Source organism: Pseudophryne corroboree, chromosome 8, assembly GCF_028390025.1.
Source record: "Pseudophryne corroboree isolate aPseCor3 chromosome 8, aPseCor3.hap2, whole genome shotgun sequence".
NCBI lineage: Eukaryota > Metazoa > Chordata > Amphibia > Anura > Myobatrachidae > Pseudophryne > Pseudophryne corroboree.
This window is the reverse complement of record NC_086451.1, coordinates 24,410,542-24,435,436: the sequence shown is the minus strand read 5'-3', so window position 1 is coordinate 24,435,436 and position 24,895 is coordinate 24,410,542. Positions and strand designations below refer to the sequence as shown.

The following is a 24,895-nucleotide window of genomic DNA, read 5'->3' as shown; positions in this document are numbered from 1 at the left end:
CTGTGTCCAGGATCATCCCTAAGAACAGAAGACGAGTCGTCGGAATCAGCTGCGATTTTGGAATATTGAGAATTCAATCGTGCTGCCGCAACACTACCTGAGATAGTGCTACACCGACCTCCAACTGTTCCCTGGATCTTACCCTTATCAGGGAATCGTCCAAGTAAGGGATAACTAGAATTCCCTTCCTTCGAAGGAGTATCATCATTTCGGCCATTACCTTGGTAAAGACCCGGGGTGCCGTGGACCATCCATACGGCAGCGTCTGAAACTCATAGTGACAGTTCTGTACCATAAACCTGAGGTACTCTTGGTGAGAAGGGTAAATTTGGACATGAAGGTAAGCATCCTTGATGTCCCGAGACATCATGTAGTCCTCTTCTTCCAGGTTCGCAATCACTGCTCTGAGTGACTCAATCTTGAATTTGAACCTCTGTATGTAAGTGTTCAAAGATTTTAGATTTAGAATCGGTCTCACCGAGCCGTCCGGCTTCGGTACCACAACAGTGTGGAATAATACCCCGTTCCCTGTTGCAGGAGGGGTACCTATGATTATCACCTGCTGGGAATACAGCTTGTGAATGGCTTCCAAAACTGTCTCCCTGTCAGAAGGAGACATCGTAAAGCCGACTTTAGGAAACGGCGAGGGGGAGACGTCTCGAATTCCAATTTGTACCCCTGAGATATCACCTGAAGGATCCAGGGGTCTACTTGCGAGTGAGCCCACTGCGCGCTGAAATTCATTGAGACGGGCCCCCACCGTGCCTGATTCTGCTTGTAAAGCCCCAGCGTCATACTGAGGGCTTGGCAGAGGCGGGAGAGGGTTTCTGTTCCTGGGAACTGGCTGATTTCTGCAGCCTTTTTCCTCTCCCTCTGTCACGGGGCAGAAATGAGTAACCTTTTGCCCGCTTGCCCACGAAAAGACTGCGCCTGATAATACGGCGTCTTCTCATGTTGAGAGGCTACCTGGGGTACAAACGTGGATTTCCCAGCTGTTGCCGTGGCCACCAGGTCTGAAAGACCGACCCCAAATAACTCCTCCCCTTAATAAGGCAATACTTCCAAATGCCGTTTGGAATCCGCATCACCTGACCACTGTCGTGTCCATAACCCTCTACTGTTAGAAATGGACAACGCACTTAGACTTGATGCCAGTCGGCAAATATTCCGCTGTGCATCACGCATATATAGAAATGCATCTTTTAAATGCTCTATAGGCAATAATATACTGTCCCTATCTAGGGTATCAATATTTTCAGTCAGGGAATCCGACCACGCCAACCCAGCACTGCACATCCAGGCTGAGGCGATTGCTGGTCGCAGTATAACACCAGTATGTGTGTAAATACCTTTTAGGATGCCCTCCTGCTTTCTATCAGCAGGATCCTTAAGGGCGGCCATCTCAGGAGAGGGTAGAGCCCTTGTTCTTACAAGCGTGTGAGCGCTTTATCCACCCTAGGGGGTGTTTCCCAACGCACCCTAACCTCTGGCGGGAAAGGATATAATGCCAATAACATTTTAGAAATTATCAGTTGTTATCGGGGGAAAACCACGCATCATCACACACCTCATTTAATTTCTCAGATTCAGGAAAACTACAGGTAGTTTTTCCTCACCGAACATAATACCCCTTTTTGGTGGTACTCGTATTATCAGAAATGTGTAAAACATTTTTCATTGCCTCAATCATGTAACGTGTGGCCCTACTGGAAGTCACATTTGTCTCTTCACCGTCGACACTGGAGTCAGTATCCTTGTCGGCGTCTATAACTGCCATCTGAGGTAACGGGCGCTTTAGAGCCCCTGACGGCCTATGAGACGTCTGGACAGGCACAAGCTGAGTAGCCGGCTGTCTCATGTCAACCACTGTCTTTTATACAGAGCTGACACTGTTACGTAATTCCTTCCAACAGTTCATCCACTCAGGTGTCGACCCCCTAGGGGGTGACATCACTATTACAGGCAATCTGCTCCGTCTCCACATCATTTTTCTCCTCATACATGTCGACACAAACGTACCGACATACAGCACACACACAGGGAATGCTCTGATAGAGGACAGGACCCCACTAGCCCTTTGGGGAGACAGAGGGAGAGTTTGCCAGCACACACCAGAGCGCTATATATATATATATATATATATATATACAGGGATAACCTTATATAAGTGTTTTTCCCTTTATAGCTGCTGTATCTTTAATACTGCGCGTAATTAGTGCCCCCCCTCTCTTTTTTAACCCTTTCTGTAGTGTAGTGACTGTAGGGGAGAGCCAGGGAGCTTCCCTCCAACGGAGCTGTGAGGGAAAATGGCGCCAGTGTGCTGAGGAGATAGGCTCCGCCCCCTTATCGGCGGCCTTATCTCCCGTTTTTCTATGTATTTTGGCAGGGGTTAAATTCATCCATATAGCCCAGGAGCTATATGTGATGCATTTTTTGCCATCCAAGGTGTTTTATTGCGTCTCAGGGCGCCCCCCCCCCCAGCGCCCTGCACCCTCAGTGACCGGAGTGTGAAGTGTGCTGAGAGCAATGGCGCACAGCTGCAGTGCTGTGCGCTACCTTGTTGAAGACAGGACGTCTTCTGCCGCCGATTTTCCGGACCTCTTCTGTCTTCTGGCTCTGTAAGGGGGCCGGCGGCGCGGCTCTGGGACCCATCCATGGCTGGGCCTGTGATCGTCCCTCTGGAGCTAATGTCCAGTAGCCTAAGAAGCCCAATCCACTCTGCACGCAGGTGAGTTCGCTTCGTCTCCCCTTAGTCCCTCGATGCAGTGAGCCTGTTGCCAGCAGGTCTCACTGAAAATAAAAAACCTAAAACTAAACTTTTCACTAAGCAGCTCAGGAGAGCCACCCAGTGTGCACCCTTCTCGTTCGGGCACAAAAATCTAACTGAGGCTTGGAGGTGGGTCATAGGGGGAGGAGCCAGTGCACACCAGGTAGTCCTAAAGCTTTTACTTTTGTGCCCAGTCTCCTGCGGAGCCGCTATTCCCCATGGTCCTTACGGAGTCCCCAGCATCCACTTAGGACGTTAGAGAAATAAAAGATGATTTGCATATCACTGATGACTCATCTGTCCCTGACACGAGAGTACACATGTTTAAGGGGAAGAATGCTGAGGTAAATTTCCCTCCTCTCATGAGGAAAAAGAGCGGGAATCTCCAGACAAGAGACGGCAGCTTCTCACACAAGAGAATTCTCAGGCTGTATCCTTTCCCCACTAGGGCCAGGATGTGTTGAGAATCTTCCCCTAGGGTGTCCTGTTTGCACAGACGGTAGCACTTGCTATTCTCAGGGATCCTGCATATAGCGTGCACATTCTAGTATACTACCCAGACCGGCGATTGTGTCGGCATGGGTTTATAGCGCTGTGGCAGCGTGGACAGGTACCTTATCAGAAGAGATTGAGACCCTAGTAAATATATTAAAGATGCTGTCTTAAGTGATAGATATATAGTTATAAAGCATGCCCAAAGAGACATGAGTATACTGGGTCCTAGAGTCAAAGCTATGTCGATCTCTGCTTGACGTGTCCTGTAAAATATGCATTGGACAGATGATGCCGACTTAAGAGGCATATGGAAGGCTGAGGATTGTGTGGAGAAGGGTTCTCGGGCCTGGTCTCCACAGCTATAGCTGGTAATTCTGCTAGTTTGCCTTATATTCCTGCACAGCCTAAGAAAGCACGACATTATTAAATGCAGCCTTTCGAATAAAGAAACAAGAAAGTCTGAGGTGCGTCCTTTCTTGTCAGAGCCGGGATCAACACAGCTAGTTCCCAGGAACAGAAGTCCTCCCCGGCCCCTACAAAAATCCACCTATGCCGCTGGGGCTCCACAGGCGGAGCTAGGCCCGGTGGGGACACGACTTCGTAAGTTCAGCCACAAGTGAGTTCACTCCCTATTAGGTCCCTGGGCAATAGATATTGTGTCTCAGGGATACAAGCTGGACTGTGAGAAGATGCCCCCTCACCGACGTCCCTGCGGGCTTCCCCCCAAGAGGGGGAGCCAGTGTTAACTGCAATTCACAAATTGTATCTTTAACAGGTGGTGGTCAAGGGTCCCCTCCTTCAACAAGAGGGTGTTATTATTCGACCATGTTGTAATCCCAAAACCAGACGGTTCGGTCAGACCCATATTGAATTAAAAATCCCTGAACATATACCTGAGAAGGTTCAAGTTCAAGATGGAATCGCTAAGAGCGGTCAGGGCAAGCCTAAAAAGAGGGAGACTTTATCGTGAATTAGGTCATAAGGGATGCATACCTTCATGTCCCCATTTATCCACCTCATTAGGCGTACCTCAGAATTGCGGTACGGGATTGTCATAACCAAGGTAATGGCGGATATGATTGTGCTGCTGCGGAAGCAAGGTGTCACTATTATCACGTACTTGGACGATCTCCTCATACAAGCGAGATCAAGAGAGCAGTTGCTGAACAGCGTATCACTTTCTCTGGAAGTGTAACGGCAACACAGCTGGATTCTATATATTCCAAAGTCGCAGTTGGTTCCTACAGCTCATCTGCCTCGCCTAGGCATGATCCTAGACACAGACCGGAAAAGGGTTTATCTCCCGATAGAGAGAGCTCAGGAGCTCATGACACTGGTCAGGAATCTATTAAAACCAAAACAGGTGTCAGTGCATCACTGCACTCGAGTCCTGGGAAGGATGGTGGCATCATACGAGGCCATCCCCTTAGGCAGGTTCCATGCGAGGACCTTCCAATGGGACTTACTGGACAAGTGGTCCGGATCACCTCTTCAGATGCATCGGTTAATCACCCTATCCCCCAGGGCCAGGGTGTCTCTCCTGTGGTGGCTGCAGAGTGCTCACCTTCTCGAGGGCCGCAGATTCGGCATTCAGGACTGGATCCTGGTGACCACGGATGCAAGCCTCCGAGGGTGGGGGGCAGTTACACAGGGAAGAAATTTCCAAGGTCTGTGGTCAAGTCAACAGACTTGCCTTCACATCAATATCCTGGAACTAAGGGCCATATACAACTTCCTAAGTCAAGCGGAGATCCTGCTTCACGACCAACCGGTTCTGATCCAGTCAGACCGCAGGGGTTCATGTAAACCGCCAAGGCGGCACAAGGAGCAGGGTGGCGAGGGTAGAAGCCACCAGAATTCTTCGCTGGGCGGAGAATCAAGTAAGCGCACTGTCAGCAGTGTTCATTCCGGGAGTGGACAACTGGGAAGCAGACTTCCTCAGCAGGCACGACCTCCACCCGGGAAAGTGGGGACTTCATCAGGAAGTCTTCACGCAGTTTGCAAATTGATGGGAACTGCCTCAGGTGGACTAGATGGCGTCCCACCTCAATAAAAAGCTAAAAAAGGTTTTAAGCCGGGTCAAGGGACCCCTCGGGGGATAGCTGTGGTCGCACTAGTAACACCGTGGGTGTTCCAGTCTGTCTATGTATTCCCTCCTCTTCCTCTCATACCCAAGGGCTGAGAATTGTAATAAAAGGAGGAGTGAGAACAATATTCTTTGCTCCGAATGGGCCAAGAAGGACTCGGTACCCGGAGCTGCAAGAAATGCTCTCAGAGGACTCAGGGCTTCTGCCTCTCAGACAGGACATGTTGCAACAGGGGCCCTGTCTATTCCAATACTTACCGCGGCTGCATTTGACGGCATGGCGGTTGAACGCCGGATCATAGCGGAAAAGGGCATTCCGGATGCAGTTATTCCTACGCTGATAAAGGCTAGGAAAGACGTGACGGCAAGACTTTTTCACTGTATATAGCGAAAATAGGTTGCTTGGTGTGAGGCCGGGAAGGCCCTACAGAGGAATTCCAGCGGGGTCGATTCCTGCACTTCCTACAGTCAGGAGTGACTATGGGCCTAAAATTAGGATCCATAAAGGTCAAGATTTCGGCCCTATCCATTTTCTCTCAAAAAGAACTGGCTTCACTGCCTGAAGTTCAGACGTTGTTCCGGGGGTGCTGCATATTCAGCCTCCTTTTTGTGCCACCGGTGGCACCTTGGGATCTTAACGTTGTGTTGGGTTTCCTGAAATCCCACTGGTTTGAGCCACTTAAGACCGTGGAGCTAAAATATCTCACGTGGAAAGTGGTCATGCTATTGGCCTTAGCTTCGGCCAGGCGTGTGTCAGAATTGGCGGTTTTGTCATGTAAAAGCCCTTATCTGATCTTCCATATGGACAGGGCAGAATTGAGGACTCGTCCCCAATGTCTCCCTAGGGTGGTATCATCGTTTCATTTTGAACCAGCCTATTGTGGTGCCTGCGGCTACTAGGGACTTGGAGGATTCCAAGTTGCTGGACGTAGTCCGGGCTTTGAAAATGTATGTTTCCAGAACGGCGGGAGTCAGAAAGTCTGACTCGCTGTTTATTCTGTATGCAGCCAACAAGGTTGGCGCTCCTGCTTCGAAGCAGACTATTGCTCGCTGGATCTATAGCACGATTCAGCGGGTTCACTCTGCGACTGGATTGCCGCATCCAAAATCGGTGAAAGCCCATTCCACAAGGAAGGTGGGCTCTTCTTGGGCGGCTGCCCGAGGGGTCTCGGCTTTACAGCTTTGCGGAGCTGCTACTTGGTCGGGGTCAAACAAGTTTGCTAAGTTCTACAAGTTTGTTACCCTGGCTGAGGAGGACCTTGAGTTTGCTCATGCGGTGCTGCAGAGTCATCCGCACTCTCCCGCCCGTTTGGGAGCTTTGGTATAATCCCCATGGTCCTTACAAAATTCCCAGCATCCACTAGGACGTCAGAGAAAATAAGAATTTACTCACCGGTAATTCTATTTCTCGTAGTCCGTAGTGGATGCTGGGCGCCCGTCCCAAGTGCGGACTCTCTGCAATACATGTATATAGTTATTGCTTAACTAAAGGGTTATTGTTATGAGCCATCCGTTAAAAGAGGCTCAGTTGTTGTTCATACTGTTAACTGGGTATGGTTATCACAAGTTGTACAGTGTGATTGGTGGGGCTGGTATGAGTCTTACCCTGGATTCCAAATCCTTTCCTTGTTGTGTCAGCTCTTCCGGGCACAGTTTCCCTAACTGAGGTCTGGAGGAGGGGCATAGAGGGAGGAGCCAGTGCACACCAGATAGTACCTAATCTTTCTTTTAGAGTGCCCAGTCTCCTGCGGAGCCCGTCTATTCCCCATGGTCCTTACGGAGTTCCCAGCATCCACTACGGACTACGAGAAATAGAATTACCGGTGAGTAAATTCTTATTTTTTTTTTGGATACGTGCCCTTCCATAAACAGGCCGGGCCGGCGCAACCAAAAGGTCAACCTAGGGCGCTGAATGAGTCTTATAATGTCACTCAAGCAGTGACGGTCGCAGTGCACACTGTGCTTCTTCCTCTGACCCCGATAACCTATGCAGCTGTCATTACGCAGCCTGACGCCGCATTTGCTGCCTTGGGAGTACATTTGTGTCATTCATTCCCATGAAGAAATGGGAGACATGTATCAAACCTTGGAAAGTGATAAAGTGGAGAGAGAGAAAGCCAATCCGCTCCGAACTGTCATTTTTCAGGGTGTGGATTACGGTCGACACGCAGCTTGTCGTCTGCATGTACTTGAAAAGGTCGACATAGACAACATGGAAATGGTCGACACGTTACTGTTGTTTTTTGGGGGTAAATTTCAATGTTAAACCGCATGTAACCCCAATTATTCCCAATCGTAGTCCACATGGATGATATAGGATTAAGAAATTTAAAAGATTAAAGAACCCCACCCCCGAACAACTTGCGTCAACTATTGTCATGTCAACCATTTCAACCTGTCGACTTTTGTATCTGTCGACAGAATGCATATCGACCATATGGGGTCGCCCTATCATCCGGATTCACATTTTTCAAACACAGCCTGTATGGCATGGCAGTTAGGAACTGATTGGTTAGAACTTTATCTCTCTCCACGCTTTGATAAATCTACCCCTAAGATTATAGTAATGCCGTTGCTACCATAATTCCCCCCCTCCCCTTTTGTTGTCGCCCCCTTCGTATCTTGAGACCTCGTTGTACAGCCAAACCATTTCCCCAATGCTGTAACCCATTTCTACCTTCCTTTCGCCATTTGCTCCGTCCCATGGCCACTTTGCCTTATGTACTTCCCCCTCTCTTCCCAGGCGGTGCCCTGTTTGATGCCAGCTCCAAGCAGAGGGCTCAACTGATCTCCGAGCTGGCCGAGAAACAGCGAGATCTGCAGGAGTCTCTGCGACAGAAAGTGAATGAGCTGCGGAGGCTGTGCCTGCAGGAAGCCGTGAGTGTGACCAGTCCGGCGCCCAAGGGTGTGGGGGGCGTGTATCAATGGGGAAACAAAATCAAGCTTGTGTGTTTTTTTTTTTTTAAACAACTTTATTCAACTTTTACCAATTTTTCTAAAGGGGAAATAGTGTTTTTGAAGTGCAATAGGTTCTTTGCAAAAGACAGCAGCTCGGCCATTAGGCTGCACTAATAATAGTTCGTTTTGACCCCACCCTGAGTACTAGGAAGACCACAGGCCCCTTTGCTAGAATTATGGTACTGAGAAAGCCATATCAAATGAAAGAAAACTAATCCAAACCACAAACCAATGGTCTTAATCCCGCCGGTTACACAACCCTATAATTAGCCGGTATAATACATTCCACAAGCTTTATTCCTAGACATAGCATTAACTCTTGCCCTGACTGCGGCCCAGACCATAAATTTGCCCAAAGCCCTGAAGTTGTCGGAGTCTCAGCGCCGCGACAATCTTTTCTCCTAGTTTACGCTGTTTTTGGGATGAATTTGCAATTTACCCATTTACGTTGTTCATTACTAATCTCTCAAGACCCTGCTTCCGCTAGAGTGATTTATGATGGTGTAAAGAGAGTGACACTGTGATTGATGAATGTACAGGCCTATAGATTCCTACAAGCGGTATTGACTGACGCCATCAAACCAAGAGTAAAGGGCCCCATACACTACAACGATATGTCCGAGGCTGAAGTCGGAGGCGATTTCCCTTGAACTCTCCCGGGAGCGGTTCCATACGATTCCACACGATTTGGTACATTTTGCATGTGATATATCGTATGTGATCCCAGCCATGCCTACGGGAACCGATATATCGCCAGTGCAGCACTAACGTTCTAGGGGAGCCGATCCGATCCTCACGGGAACGCGCATCGGATCGGAAACGCATCCAAAATGCCCGATTTCACCCGATATATCATCCCGAATGCCAGAAATTGGATGGGCATTATTGTTCTAGTGTATGGGGCCCTTAACGTGCCAGCACAGCCCAGCTCGCTCTCACTCTATCCCCTTCATGAATATGACCTTCGCCTCCTACCCCGCAGGAGCTGACGGGACAGGTGCCCCCTGAGTACCCTCTGGAGTATGGGGAGAGGCCCCCGAACGTCGCAAGGAGACAGAGGGCGTTTAGAATGAGCGCTGCGGCTGTGAGCAGAGCAGAGGTGAGTTCATGACTATTATAGGGAGGAGACATCGGGGATGCGGTGGTAAGTGCATCACTGTCATACAGCTGATTTGTTCATTTCCTACAAAATGAAACCTCCCACTGATACCTGGGTGTCATTCTTGACTCTAAACTGCCCTTTGTTCCCCACATTCAATCTGTCTCACAATCATGTTACATACACCTAAGAAACATATCCAAAATACGACCATACCTTACACAGAGCCGGCCCTAACCAATATGATGCCCTAGGCAAGATTTTGGCTGGTGCCCCCTAGCACCACCGCTGGTTCTGCAGGAGATGCCTGGCATGAGTCAGCCGGCAGCTCTGCTAACATCGGGTGCCTTTTGTTTATGAAAATGCATCTTATTTGCATTTCTACGTGGTTAGGACGCACAAGCAGCTTCTGCTGATTAAAATGATATGCAGCATGCCTATATTCTGTGTGCCTGTGGCTTTATCTGCATTACAGTGATTTCCAGGAATACACTGCAATGTAGCATTTCGTATGCCAAGCCTCAGTCGCACACAGAATATAGGCATGCTGCATATCATTTTAATCAGCAGAAGCTGCTGGTGCCCCTATGCATACCAAATGCCCTAGGCTCTGACCTTACACAAGACACTGCTAAAACTCTAATCCACGCTCTCATTATCTTCCGCATTGATTATTGCAATAGTCTCCTAACTGGTCTTCCCAAAACGAGACTCTCACCACTACAATCCATTCTGAATGCAGCTGCGAGGCTAATCTTCCTCGCTAGACGTTCATCGTCTGCGGATCCGCTCTGTCAGTCCCTCCATTGGTTACCTGTATTCTACTGTATTCAATATAAAATACTTTTACTCACACACAAGGCCATTAACCAAACTGCACCAACGTACATCACTTCACTTATCTCTAAATATCTCCCAACCCGTCCTCTTCGCTCTTCTCAAGACCTGCGTATCTCAGCCACACTCATTACTCGCTCCCATGCACGATTACAGGACTTTCTTTGGGCTGCATCCACTCACGCACAATAAGACTTTCCTCTAGTCTCCAAACCTTCAAGCGTTCCCTGAAAACTCACCTCTTCAGGCAAGCTTATCAAATTCCAGATCCTCTCATTCAACCTTCATAAGCTTCACTATCCAATGATATACCCACTGTACAGTCCACACATAACGTCACATATCTTCTCTTTCTTCACTCTCTCTTCCTCCTGACCCCGGTTCATTATTACTGTGATGTCATATCCTGCAACTCGCTGAGAACCTTTTGCAGTCTGGTGGACCATTATGCAATAGATAGCACCTAGAGTTTCCTTGTGTATACATGCCTATTTCCCTATAGAGTGTAAGCGTGCGAGCAGGGCCTTCCTACCTCTGACTGTTTCTTATTACCCAATTTTGTTTTATCATTGTGTCCAATTGTAAAGCGCAAGGGAATTTGCTGCGCTATATAAGAAACTGTACATAAATAAAGAATGCCACCATCAAGATACAGCTTCATACTCTCCCTATAACGTGTGGGATGAATGATGCAATAAGTCTGCATTCCATTGTGGTGGTGTTATATTTGCATATGTTCCTGCGTAACTTGATGTTTCTTTCCAATTGCTTTTGTTGGAGGAATCAGGGAGCGGTAAAAGCAGTCCTATGCAACCTGCGTCATTCCAGGCCATGCTGGGACTTGCAGTGTAACCACAGCTGTACCTCCCATTACTGTAAGACAAATGTTTGCTTTACTTGCATCTTCACCAAATCCTCCCTGCAGACCTGTAGGTTAGTTGTGTAATGTCTGCTGCCTTGTGCTTACTGTTCCTATCCTGCACTTTATGTTCCTGCTATTCCTCTAGGCTCGCCCGCTCCTGGGTGGCGGCTCTTGGCGTATTCCAGTAACGTATAATCCCCATTATTCACGTGAGAGGGAAACAAAATCTTCTTTTGAACAAATGATCACAGAATATAAACCACAGAAAACATGGCTTATTCTTTCTGCATTCTAATAAAATCACTTCCCCCATGACTAACCCGCTCATGTAATGTTGATCATTGGGATATGAGGGAGTTGGCGTTCAGATATGAGTACAATTTTTGGGTGACTGGGCTGTGGCAGCAGGACAGGCCGTTTCTCCGAGGCGCAAATTTCCAGATATTGCCTGAGTTCTGCTTTTGGTTCTCCGATCCATGTTATGCCGCAATTGTCTAATCTGTGAATGAAGGTGATTTATTTCCGCTTGTGGTTGGTACATGACTGGAAATACTCAGGGGGAGATGTAAAGAGTGGAGCCGTTGCCCGTAGCAGTTTCTTCTGAGCATTTATCAAGTGCATTTTATAAAGTTGCTATGGGCAACCTTCCCACTTGCCCACCGTTTATAAGGTTTGATACATGTACCCCCGCATTACACGGGACAGGATTTTGTGGAACTGTTTTGAAAAAGCCTCTCTAGTCTTTTGCCAAGTGTGACTGCCACCTAGTGACTATTTATAGTATTACAAGCTGGATGTGTTGCGTATTGTTATTAGAATTTTATTTGCAGAGCACCAATAATTTACACACCCCTATACATAGACTATTTGTCATCATATCTGTCCTGCCCCACCGAGCTTACAGTCTATATTCCCTAACATACAAGGTCACATACACACTAGGGTTCATTTTGTTAGAATCCAGTGATCCTACTAATATGTTTTGGAGAGCAGGAAGAAACCCACGCAAATATGGTGAGAACATACAAACTCCACACACACACACACACACACTGGCCATGACTTGGAATTGAACTTGACCTCCGTGCCTTGAGACAGCAGTGCTAACCATTACACCACCACGCCGCCCCCAATAAAGTTGTGTTTGTTGACGCGCTGTACACTGTATTACACTACATTTTCCCTCCTGCAGGAAGTGCAGCTGGAGCGGCTGGAGAGGGACTTCGCTCTGCAGCTGCAGATGGCGGAGGCAGCCCGGAAGCTGAGTGTGGCAGCGGAGCAGAGTGCGGAGCTGACTGTGGAGCAGCGCAGGAAGCGGAGGCTCGTTTATCTGGATGCTCTGCGCAGGCTTCAGGAGTTAGAGGAGCAAAGTAACAACCTGCGCAGGAAACTGGGTCTGAGACCCACACACAGAGTCCCCCACAGCCTGCTGGGTGAGTAACTGTGCCGCAGTGTCACCCGCTTAGGCGAGTGGGCACCTGGTTTGTATATAAGATTAGGATATCGTTTGGTTAGGGGTGTGACTGCGCCAGTGTATTGCATTGTCAGTGTGTCACCTGGCCGGGTGAATGTGCATCCTGGTTTGGTGTGACACATCTGGGCATTGGGTGCACCAGTATGGCACATCCTCCAGGCAGTGTGTGTACCAGTATACAGCATCTGGTCTGGGCAGCGGGCGTGCTGTTATGGGACTTGGTGAGGGTAGCGGGTATATCTGTGTAACACCATGGAGGTAATTCAGACCTAATCGCTCACTAGCGTTTTTTGCACGGCTGCGATCAGATCAGAACTGCGCATACACGGGTACAAAGCGGATCGTTGCCCTGCGATGGGTTTGTGCGAAGAATCCATTCACACAGCCAATCGCAAGGTGTTTGACAGGAAGAAGGCATTTTTGGGTGGCAACTGACTGTTTTCTGGGAGAGTTTGGAAAAAACGCAGGCGTGTCCAGGCGTTTGCAGGGCGGGTGTCTGACGTCAATTCCGGTCCCGGGCAGGCTGAAGTGATCGCAGCGGCTGAGTAAGTCCTGGGCTACTCAGAGACTGCACAAGATCTGTTTGTACAGCTCTGCTACACATGCAAGGCACACTTGCACAGCTAAAATACACTCCCGGTGGGCGGCGACTATGCGAACGCAGGACGGCAAAAAACCCTAGCGAGCGATCAGGTGTGAATTAGACCCAATGTCCTGTGAACACTTGTTGGTCATTGTTTTTTCTCTTCACAGATGAAGCTTACCAGTCGGAGTGCAGCTCATTATCAGAGAGCGCTAGTTATGGTAAGTCGGTGTTACCGGCTACAGCTATGTTGATGACGGACTGTTAGCCATTCTGTAGTTGGTAGACAGGCGGACAATGAACGATATCCGTGACCCACGTGGTTTCACTTTTTACTGTTCTGCAGATGACGTTCTGGCTTCCAGTATAAGACCAGCCCAGGGTCGGATCGGTGAACACTCCCGTGCTATCTCCAGCAGTCCGGAGAGGAGGGTTGGCTGGAAGGCTTCACCTATGGAGATGTACTGTGAGATTCGCAACCGGAGAAATTCCATGGCCAGCGCGGCAAGGTGCGGTGAGGGTGCTGGGGCAGAACAGTAATGCTCAGGGCATACAGGGGATTAATCTATATGTGACCTAGAACTGTACTCCCAGAAGGTGGGCTGAAGCCGGTATTACGGTTTGTGAGGGTTGTATGGACTAGAATGGTTAAGCCGGGGGATGATTGGCCGGGTGCTGCATGGTCAGGTGCTGAATGAGTTACAGAGCCGGGTGCTGAATGAGTTACAGAGCCGGGTGCTGTATGGCCAGGTGCTGAATGAGGTACAGAGACGGGTGCCTTATGGCCGAGTACTGAATGAGTTACAGAGCCGGGTACTGAATGAGTTACAGAGCCGGGTGCTGTATGGCCGGGTGCTGAATGAGTTACAGAGCCGGGTGCTGAATGAGTTACAGAGCCGGGTGCTGTATGGCCGGGTGCTGAATGAGTTAAAGAGCCGGGTGCAGAATGAGTTACAGAGCCGGGTCCTGTATGGCTGGGTGCAGAATGAGTTACAGAGCCGGGTGCAGAATGAGTTACAGAGCCGGGTGATGTATGGCTGGGTGCTGAATGAGTTACAGAGCCGGGTGCTGAATGAGTTACAGAGCCGGGTGTTGAATGAGTTACAGAGCCGGGTGTTGAATGAGTTACAGAGCCGGGTGCGGAATGAGTTACAGAGCCGGGTGCGGAATGAGTTACAGAGCCGGGTGCGGAATGAGTTACAGAGCCGGGTGCGGAATGAGTTACAGAGCCGGGTGCGGAATGAGTTACAGAGCCGGGTGCGGAATGAGTTACAGAGCCGGGTGCGGAATGAGTTACAGAGCCGGGTGCGGTATGAGTTACAGAGCCGGGTGCGGAATGAGTTACAGAGCTGGGTGATGTATGGCTGGGTGCGGAATGAGTTACAGAGCCGGGTGCGGAATGAGTTACAGAGCCGGGTGCGGAATGAGTTACAGAGCCGGGTGCGGAATGAGTTACAGAGCCGGGTGCGGAATGAGTTACAGAGCCGGGTGCTGTGTGGCCGGGTGCTGAATGAGTTACAGAGCCGGCTGCTGTATTGTCAGGTGCTGAATGAGTTACAGAGCCCGGTGCTGTATGTCCAGGTGCTGAATGAGTTACAGAGCCCGGTGCTGTATGTCCGGGTGCTGAATGAGTTACAGAGCCGGGTGCTGAATGAGTTACAGAGCCGGGTGCTGAATGAGTTACAGAGCCGGGTGCTGAATGAGTTACAGAGCCGGGTGCTGAATGAGTTACAGAGCCGGGTGCTGAATGAGTTACAGAGCCGGGTGCTGAATGAGTTACAGAGCCGGGTGCTGAATGAGTTACAGAGCCGGGTGCTGAATGAGTTACAGAGCCGGGTGCGGAATGAGTTACAGAGCCGGGTGCTGAATGAGTTACAGAGCCGGGTGCTGAATGAGTTACAGAGCCGGGTGCTGAATGAGTTACAGAGCCGGGTGCTGAATGAGATACAGAGCCGGGTGCTGAATGAGTTACAGAGCCGGGTGCTGAATGAGTTATAGAGCCGGGTGCTCAGTGAGTTACAGAGCCGGGTGCTCAATGAGTTACAGAGCCGGGTGCTCAATGAGTTACAGAGCCGGGTGCTCAATGAGTTACAGAGCCGGGTCCTGTATGGCCGGGTGCAGAATGAGTTAGAGCCGGGTGATGTATGGCTGGGTGTTGAATGAGTTACAGAGCCGGGTGCGGAATGAGTTACAGAGCCGGGTGCGGAATGAGTTACAGAGCCGGGTGCGGAATGAGTTACAGAGCCGGGTGCGGTATGAGTTACAGAGCCGGGTGCGGAATGAGTTACAGAGCCGGGTGCTGTATGGCTGGGTGCAGAATGAGTTACAGAGCTGGGTGATGTATGGCTGGGTGCGGAATGAGTTACAGAGCCGGGTGCGGAATGAGTTACAGAGCCGGGTGCGGAATGAGTTACAGAGCCGGGTGCGGAATGAGTTACAGAGCCGGGTGCGGAATGAGTTACAGAGCCGGGTGCGGAATGAGTTACAGAGCCGGGTGCTGTGTGGCCGGGTGCTGAATGAGTTACAGAGCCGGCTGCTGTATTGTCAGGTGCTGAATGAGTTACAGAGCCCGGTGCTGTATGTCCAGGTGCTGAATGAGTTACAGAGCCCGGTGCTGTATGTCCGGGTGCTGAATGAGTTACAGAGCCGGGTGCTGAATGAGTTACAGAGCCGGGTGCTGAATGAGTTACAGAGCCGGGTGCTGAATGAGTTACAGAGCCGGGTGCTGAATGAGTTACAGAGCCGGGTGCTGAATGAGTTACAGAGCCGGGTGCTGAATGAGTTACAGAGCCGGGTGCTGAATGAGTTACAGAGCCGGGTGCTGAATGAGTTACAGAGCCGGGTGCTGAATGAGTTACAGAGCCGGGTGCTGAATGAGTTACAGAGCCGGGTGCTGAATGAGTTACAGAGCCGGGTGCTGAATGAGATACAGAGCCGGGTGCTGAATGAGTTACAGAGCCGGGTGCTGAATGAGTTACAGAGCCGGGTGCTGAATGAGTTACAGAGCCGGGTGCTGAATGAGTTACAGAGCCGGGTGCTGAATGAGTTACAGAGCCGGGTGCTGAATGAGTTACAGAGCCGGGTGCTCAATGAGTTACAGAGCCGGGTGCTCAATGAGTTACAGAGCCGGGTGCTCAATGAGTTACAGAGCCGGGTCCTGTATGGCTGGGTGCAGAATGAGTTACAGAGCCGGGTGATGTATGGCTAGGTGCTGAATGAGTTACAGAGCTGGGTGGTGAATGAGTTACAGAGCTGGGTGGTGAATGAGTTACAGAGCCGGGTGCTGAATGAGTTACAGAGCCGGGTGCTGAATGAGTTACAGAGCCGGGTGCTGAATGAGTTACAGAGCCGGGTGCTGAATGAGTTACAGAGCCGGGTCCTGTATGGCTGGGTGCAGAATGAGTTACAGAGCCGGGTGATGTATGGCTAGGTGGTGAATGAGTTACAGAGCCGGGTGCGGAATGAGTTACAGAGCCGGGTGCGGAATGAGTTACAGAGCCGGGTGCGGAATGAGTTACAGAGCCGGGTGCGGAATGAGTTACAGATCCCGGTGCTGAATGAGTTACAGAGCCGGGTCCTGTATGGCTGGGTGCAGAATGAGTTACAGAGCCGGGTCCTGTATGTCCGGGTGCTGAATGAGTTACAGAGCCCGGTGCTGTATTGTCCGGGTGCTGAATGAGTTACAGAGCCCGGTGCTGTATTGTCCGGGTGCTGAATGAGTTACAGAGCTCGGTGCTGTATTGTCCGGGTGCGGAATGAGTTACAGAGCCCGGTGCGGAATGAGTTACAGAGCCCGGTGCGGAATGAGTTACAGAGCCCGGTGCGGAATGAGTTACAGAGCCCGGTGCTGAATGAGTTACAGAGCCCGGTGCTGAATGAGTTACAGAGCCCGGTGCTGAATGAGTTACAGAGCCCGGTGCTGAATGAGTTACAGAGCCCGGTGCTGAATGAGTTACAGAGCCGGGTCCTGTATGGCTGGGTGCGGAATGAGTTACAGAGCCGGGTCCTGTATGTCCGGGTGCGGAATGAGTTACAGAGCCGGGTGCTGTATTGTCCGGGTGCTGAATGAGTTACAGAGCCCGGTGCTGTATTGTCCGGGTGCTGGATGAGTTACAGAGCCCGGTGCTGTATTGTCCGGGTGCTGAATGAGTTACAGAGCCCGGTGCTGTATTGTCCGGGTGCTGAATGAGTTACAGAGCCCGGTGCTGTATTGTCCGGGTGCTGAATGAGTTACAGAGCCCGGTGCTGTATGTCCGGGTGCTGAATGAGTTACAGAGCCAGGTGCTGTATTGTCAGGTGCTGAATGAGTTACAGAGCCCGGTGCTGTGTAGCTGGGTGCTGAATGAGTTACAGAGCCCGGTGCTGTATGGCCGGGTTCTGAATGAGTTACAGAGCCCGGTGCTGTATGGCCGGGTGATGAATAAGTTAGAGCCGGGTGCTGAATGAGTTACAGAGCCCGTTGCTGTATGGCCGGGTGCTGAATGCGTTACAGAGCCGGGTGCTGTATTGTCAGGTGCTGAATGAGTTACAGAGCCCGATGCTGTGTAGCTGGGTGCTGAATGAGTTACAGAGCCCAGTGCTATATGGCCGGGTTCTGAATGAGTTAGAGCCCGGTGCTGAATGAGTTACAGAGCCCGGTGCTGTATGGCCGGGTTCTGAATGAGTTACAGAGCCCGGTGCTGAATGAGTTACAGAGCCCGGTGCTGTATGGCCGGGTGATGAATAAGTTACAGAGCCGGGTGCTGAATGAGTTACAGAGCCCGTTGCTGTATGGCCGGGTGCTGAATGCGTTACAGAGCCGGGTGCTGTATGGTCAGGTGCTGTATGAGTTACAGGGCCGGGTGCTGTGTGGCTGGGTGCTGAATGAGTTACAGTGCCGGGTGCTGTGTGGCCGGGTACTGAATGAGTTACAGAGCCGGGTGCTGTGTGGCTGGGTGCTGAATGAAGTGATATGCTGGGAGTGATATGACCAGGTGCTGTATGAGGTACAGTGCCGGGTGCTGTGTGGCCGGGTACTGAATGAGTTACAGAGCCGGGTGCTGTATTGTCAGGTGCTGAATGAGTTACAGAGCCCGGTGCTGTGTAGCTGGGTGCTGAATGAGTTACAGAGCCCGGTGCTGTGTAGCTGGGTGCTGAATGAGTTACAGAGCCCGGTGCTGTATGGCTGGGTGATGAAGAAGTTACAGAGCCGGTTGCTGAATGAGTTACAGGGCCGGGTGCTGTGTGGCTGGGTGCTGAATGAGGTACAGTGCCGGGTGCTGTGTGGCCGGGTACTGAATGAGTTACAGAGCCGGGTGCTGTATGGCCGGGTGCTGAATGAGTTACAGAGCCCGTTGCTGTATGAGTTACAGAGCCCGTTGCTGTATGAGTTACAGGGCCGGGTGCTGTATGAGTTACAGGGCCGGGTGCTGTATGAGTTACAGGGCCGGGTGCTGTGTGGCTGGGTGCTGAATGAGGTACAGTGCCGGGTGCTGTGTGGCCGGGTACTGAATGCGTTACAGAGCCGGGTGCTGTGTGGCTGGGTGCTGAATAAAGTGATATGCTGGGAGTGATACGACCGGGTACTGAATGAGTTACAGAGCCCGGTGCTGAATGAGTTACAGAGCCCGGTGCTGTATGGCCGGGTGATGAATAAGTTACAGAGCCCGGTGCTGTATGGCCGGGTGATGAATAAGTTACAGAGCCGGGTGCTGAATGAGTTACAGAGCCCGGTGCTGTATGGCCGGGTGATGAATAAGTTACAGAGCCCGTTGCTGTATGGCCGGGTGCTGAATGAGTTACAGAGCCGGGTGCTGTATGGTCAGGTGCTGCATGAGTTACAGGGCCGGGTGCTGTGCGGCTGGGTGCTGAATGAGGTACAGTGCCGGGTGCTGTGTGGCCGGGTACTGAATGAGTTACAGAGCCGGGTGCTGTGTGGCTGGGTGCTGAATGAAGTGATATGCTGGGAGTGATACGACCGGGTACTGAATGAGTTACAGAGCCGGGTGCTGTGTGGCTGGGTGCTGAATGAAGTGATATGCTGGGAGTGATACGACCGGGTACTGAATGAGTTACAGAGCCGGGTGCTGTGTGGCTGGGTGCTGAATTAAGTGATACGACCGGGTACTGAATGAGTTACAGAGCCGGGTGCTGTGTGGCTGGGTGCTGAATGAAGTGATACGACCGGGTACTGAATGAGTTACAGAGCCGGGTGCTGTGTGGCTGGGTGCTGAATGAAGTGATACGACCGGGTACTGAATGAGTTACAGAGCCGGGTGCTGTGTGGCTGGGTGCTGAATGAAGTGATACGACCGGGTACTGAATGAGTTACAGAGCCGGGTGCTGTGTGGCTGGGTGCTGAATGAAGTGATACGACCGGGTACTGAATGAGTTACAGAGCCGGGTGCTGTGTGGCTGGGTGCTGAATGAAGTGATACGACCGGGTACTGAATGAGTTACAGAGCCGGGTGCTGTGTGGCTGGGTGCTGAATGAAGTGATATGCTGGGAGTGATACGACCAGGTGCTGTGTGGCTGGAGGGAGTTTGCACGTGTCCTGTTTGCAGTGTGACTGTATTGCTGTGAGCTGCATGGAGTAGATCGGAGGCAGTTTGGACTAGTGATGGATGGTATAAGGCAGAGTGGTCAGGGACGCTGGTAGCTGTACCTACAGGGGCTATGGATGCACACTGCTTTGAATATGTTCTGCCTCCCATTTGCTAAATCTACTCCATGCTTTATTCATCTAGCACTATACAATAACTATGTATTTTGATGGATCTTTTTCTTCCTCACAGTCCTACTCGTTCCTTTCCCCGGAGTCTGTCCAGCCTAGAAGGTCGGAGTGTCCCCGCCACGCCCATACTGAGTCGCAATGCCTGCAGCAGCTCTGCTCTGAGGTGGGTACTGCCACTCAATGTTACTGCTGCCCCATCAACAATCCCCCCCCAATGCTCAGGTAACTCGGATCACGGTTCTCTGCAACTTAAGTGACTTTTTTTTTTTTTTTCAGGTCGGAAGGTTCAGGGTTATCTCAGAAACAATGGTCTGGAAGTCAGGACTCTCAGGTGGGCTTCCCCAGTGACCGCACAATTGTCCAGACCTCGCGGAACAGGCGCAGTAACAGTTCGGAGGCTCTCATTGAAAGACCTCCTCCCACAGAGACCCAGGGAAAACCTTCCTTCAAAAGTTCCGAAGCTCTGAGCGAGTGGCCCCAGCCAGGAGGGGCGCCATCACACCACCAACAGAGGGGGGCAAGATCTCCCGATCCCAGGACCCCCAGTGGCAACTCTCGACTTCCTTATGAAGAGATATTACTGGATTACTATATGGAGCGCCAGCAACAACAGCAGACACGAGGGTGGGTGGAACCTGAAGGCCACTGGTGGGTGGAACCTGAAGCTCCTTGGTGGGCAGAGCCTGATGGCAGCAGCCATTACTCACGAAGAGATGGCTATTACGATGGGTACCCGGGAAGTCCGGCCCTCCGGAGCCGCGCAGAGACCCAGCAGCGCAGGACTGTTGCCCGCAATAAGTCATGTGGCCCCCAGTTGACGGACGGTACCCAGTTTCAGCAGCCTTGGCATTCCGATGGCTTCCAACAGCGCCCGTCTCCACAGGGCTCCCACCCAGGTCCGCGCTCTAGGAGTCAGCCTCGGGCTCCCCCACCTGAGACAATGGAGAGGAATGTGCACAAAGCTTTGGCGCTGGAAGGACTCCGGGACTGGTACCTGCGCAATTCCGCTGCACCTGCGGGGGTGCAAAGGGGCCCTATTCCCTCCCACATGCAGTATCCGCGATATTATAGCACTGGGTATCATGATGGGCACTACCAGGCCGGATCCCCTCTTCCGCATTCTGTCAGTTTTACTGGGGCCCCTCTGCATGCCAGGTATGAAATGCTGTACTAAAAACGTCCTCCATGAAAGTGCATGCTGCCTCGCCGGTCCGTCCGGCTCTGCAGAGTCTTATTACGTTACAGCCTGTAGTAGTATTATGAGCGACACCTTTGCTCCCACAGACAAAACACTCGACAGATATAATGCTATTCTAAGAAATAAATAATAATACAGCACGGTATCGTGATTGGCTGTACCACGTGATAGGCCAGCCAATCACAAGGGAGTAAAGAGGTGGGGGAACTGGAGCTGCGACTGATTATTTGTTGTTTTTTAATACCATTATATCTGGATTTTTTTTTGGGGGGGGGGAGGGTAAATGCTTGGTTAACATTTATTTATTGAAGGGGGGTTGTCAGTGCGTGTTGTAGGCATTCCCAAGTTTGGTGCTCAAGGTAAGCTAACAGTGCAGGTTTTAATGATATCCAGGCTTTAACACAGATCATTAAATTGAGATAGCTGAGGTACTAAATAAGTCACCTGTGCGCTAGAATGGGTATCCCTAAAACCTGGAATGTCAGTGTGCCTTGAGGACTGAGGGTGAGAATGCCTGGTGCGTTGGCTGCTTTGGTCATCTAATGTTTATTTCTGCTTCCCCCTTCTTATCTGTTCTTCCTGTACCATCCACTGTGCAACATGTTCCCCATTTTCACCCACGATCCAAACTCCACTTGTCCGGCCCTTCAATCCCTCCTGGTCCCTTCCCCCGATATGGACACTATGATTTATCTTATTCCACTGTGATTTCTCTCCTCTGTGTTCCTTGTCCTTTTATTTTACCCCCTCTCTCCACCTGTCTCCCATTGGCGCTTCTACCTCCCAATGCTACTAATTCACCCCCTCACCCTATACACATTATCCACTCCTGGTTTTATCACATTGCACTATCCACCGCACGTCTCATCTCTCTACACATTTCCCCCATCTGTCACCTGCCCGCCACAACAGACACTTCTCAGAATACCTAGACGAGGAGCAGTATAGCCAGGCGGGCATGGCGAACCGGCCGCAGGGTGAGCAGTCCAATGAGGGCACTCCGCCTGGCACATTAGTCTGACACTGGAGGAGGACCCAACACTTCGGAACCCCCACTTCACAGCACCAAATGAAGACGGATCTTCCAGCAGGAAAAACCCGGGCATCCGCACCTGATGGGATCTTCAGCAATAAGACGATCTGTGCGGGGGGGGGGGTTGGAAAAGGAGGACAGGAATAAGATACCGGTCAATGGGCTGTGACTGCTGTTATTGCCTCTTCAGTCCATAAGTGCAATAAGTACCCACCCTTTGTTTGCCCAAACTGGGCAGAACGATGGGCCGGTCTGCTGCAAGGGCATTCTTGCTTCCTCCCTAATGCCAAGTAACCTCCCTGGTGGGGGTGTGTTGTATAAATAATGTTTGTATGTTTAGATGAGTTGTGTGTTCTATTAGTTCGTACACTGGCGTGTCTCCTGCAGCGTTTAGGGGGTTAAAGCGAGAAAAATGCTATTTACGATGTACAGATACTAATGCTGCCTAGCCGAGTCTCCGTCTCCCCCCCTCGCTCTCTGTACTTGTCTGACGGGCGAGTCCTGGCCTTCAGGAAACTGACCTTTTATATATGTCACCGCTGGTGGAATCCTTACCAAGATCCCTTTTGCCAAACCCGATGACTCAATTGAATGGAAACTGCTCTGCAGCGGTCTTGGAGCCTCTCTCTCTACAAAGCACTGTATATTTTGATATCCTGTATTCACACTGAATGTTTGTAAGTAGGGACCACTGGAGACGGGACTTTAAAGCGGTCGCTGGAGATTGGGAGGTCAAGCTGGACTTGCCTGCTTTCCGTTGGTTGGGACGATCTTCGTAGAAGCAACCGACTTTGTAATCTCTCTTGTGATTCGTTAATATTGTTACTAACGCTAATCGTGACTGGATAACACTGTGCAATATGTACAAACTCAAATTTTATTGGGGGGGGGGGAGGGGCTTTCATTTGTTTATGGGGCTGGACAGTTTACCAATAAATTCTAAAAAAAATAAAAAATAAGTTGTGCTGGTTGGGTGGAACCAATGTTCTTTTTTGAAAACCACTTTTCTACATATATCTTCAGTCCCCACCCCCCCTTCCTAAAGCCACAATGCCTAGGGCATTCTCCTTTTTCCACTACACTACAGCAAGCTAGGTCTGCCTCTTTTGCCGAAGAACAATCTGCAAAGTGGTGGTAGAGGCCAATCTGAAAAGCAATGAAGAGGAAATATAAAAGCTATTATTGGGATGAATTGTTTTGGAGAAAATGATGACCCCTCCTCCGCAATTGGTGGTCAAACTATTGCCGAGCTGTGATCTAAAATCCAAATAGGAAAAACTGATGTTTCTGCTCCTACCTTGTGTTAGAAACGCCGAACTGTACGTTGTTACCTATGAGACTGCAAGCTTGTCACTGAGACTAAATGGCATAAATCCACAAAAGTGAACTATAAACAGTCCGTGTGGTATTAAAATGTATTAATTAGGATAGGAAACACTTGCTGTAACTTCAGATAAGACTACTACAAGGAAGAAATGAAAAGAAAACAATCCACAGCGCTGGTTTCAGCTTCCCAATCGCTGATATCTGCTTTTCCAAGAAATACTAAGAGACTGCTTTAATGAAACATGTCATTTTAACATACGTATGTAAAAGTAAATGAACACCTAAGCCACTAAGCAGGATTAATAACGTCATTTCACTCAAATCAGTGGCTGTGCTATAACGTACCTCCTTGTAATTAGTGTTGCCAGTTAACAAAGAAGCAGCCTTAATTGCAGTATATGTTCACCAGTATTGTATATTGGGGGTAATTCCAAGTTGATCGCAGCAGGAATTTTGTTAGCAGTTGGGCAAAACCATGTGCACTGCAGGGGAGGCAGATATAACATGTGCAGAAAGAGTTGGATTTGGGTGGGTTATTTTATTTCTGTGCAGGGTAAATACTGGCTGCTTTATTTTCTCTAACGTCCTAGTGGATGCTGGGGACTCCGTAAGGACCATGGGGAATAGACGGGCTCCGCAGGAGACAGGCCACTTTAAGAAAGAATTAGGACTACTGGTGTGCACTGGCTCCTCCCTCTATGCCCCTCCTCCAGACCTTAGTTAGAATCTGTGCCCGACCGAGCTGGGTGCACTTTAGTGAGCTCTCCTGAGCTTGCTAATAAGAAAGTATTTTGTTAGGATTTTTTATTTTCAGAGAGATCTGCTGGCAACAGACTCTCTGCTACGTGGGACTGAGGGGAGAGAAGCAGACCTACTAACTGCGGATAGGTCATGCTTCTTAGGCTACTGGACACCATTAGCTCCAGAGGGATCCAACACAGGAACGCACCCTTGGTCGTCCGATCCCGGAGCCGCGCTGCCGTCCCCCTCGCAGAGCCAGAAGCTAGAAGCCGGCGTGTGAAGCAAGAAGACGTCAAAAGCGGCGGCAGAAGACTCCAGTCTTCATATTAGGTAGCGCACAGCACTGCAGCTGTGCACCATTGCTCCCACATCAAACCCACACACTTCGGTCACTGCAGGGGGGGGCGCCCTGGGCAGCAATTAAGTACCTCTTGGCATAAAAGGGCATATATACAGTTGGGCACTGTATATATGCATGAGCCCCCGCCATTATTTTACACAAAATCGCGGGACAGAAGCCCGCCGCTGAGGGGGCGGGGCTTCTTCCTCAGCACTCACCAGCACCATTTTCTCTCCACAGCTCCGCTGAGAGGAAGCTCCCCAGGCTCTCCCCTGCATGATAGAGAGGGTGAAAAAGAGAGGGGGGGGGGGGGGGGACATAAATTTGGCGTAAAAACAATATATACAGCAGCTACTGGGTTCACACTAAGTTACTGTGTGATT

The 24,895-nt window shown here is 50.4% G+C and overlaps 1 protein-coding gene across 4 annotated transcripts in view; it reads left to right on the top strand.

Annotated features, from left to right (window-relative positions):
• CCDC120 (coiled-coil domain containing 120) overlaps window positions 1–23,013 on the top strand; it is a 104,540-nt gene extending 81,527 nt beyond the window's left edge. For all 4 annotated transcript variants that reach the window (XM_063936079.1, XM_063936081.1, XM_063936078.1 and 1 more), the window contains exons 4-11: window positions 8,092–8,225; window positions 9,289–9,405; window positions 12,297–12,537; window positions 13,332–13,382; window positions 13,508–13,670; window positions 19,936–20,037; window positions 20,151–21,029; window positions 21,985–23,013. In XM_063936079.1, coding sequence (XP_063792149.1) covers window positions 8,092–8,225; window positions 9,289–9,405; window positions 12,297–12,537; window positions 13,332–13,382; window positions 13,508–13,670; window positions 19,936–20,037; window positions 20,151–21,029; window positions 21,985–22,093 — 1,796 coding nt within the window. In that variant the 3' untranslated portion in view covers window positions 22,094–23,013. The remainder of the gene's footprint in view (window positions 1–8,091; window positions 8,226–9,288; window positions 9,406–12,296; window positions 12,538–13,331; window positions 13,383–13,507; window positions 13,671–19,935; window positions 20,038–20,150; window positions 21,030–21,984) is intronic.
• The last annotated feature ends 1,882 nt before the right edge of the window (window positions 23,014–24,895 follow it).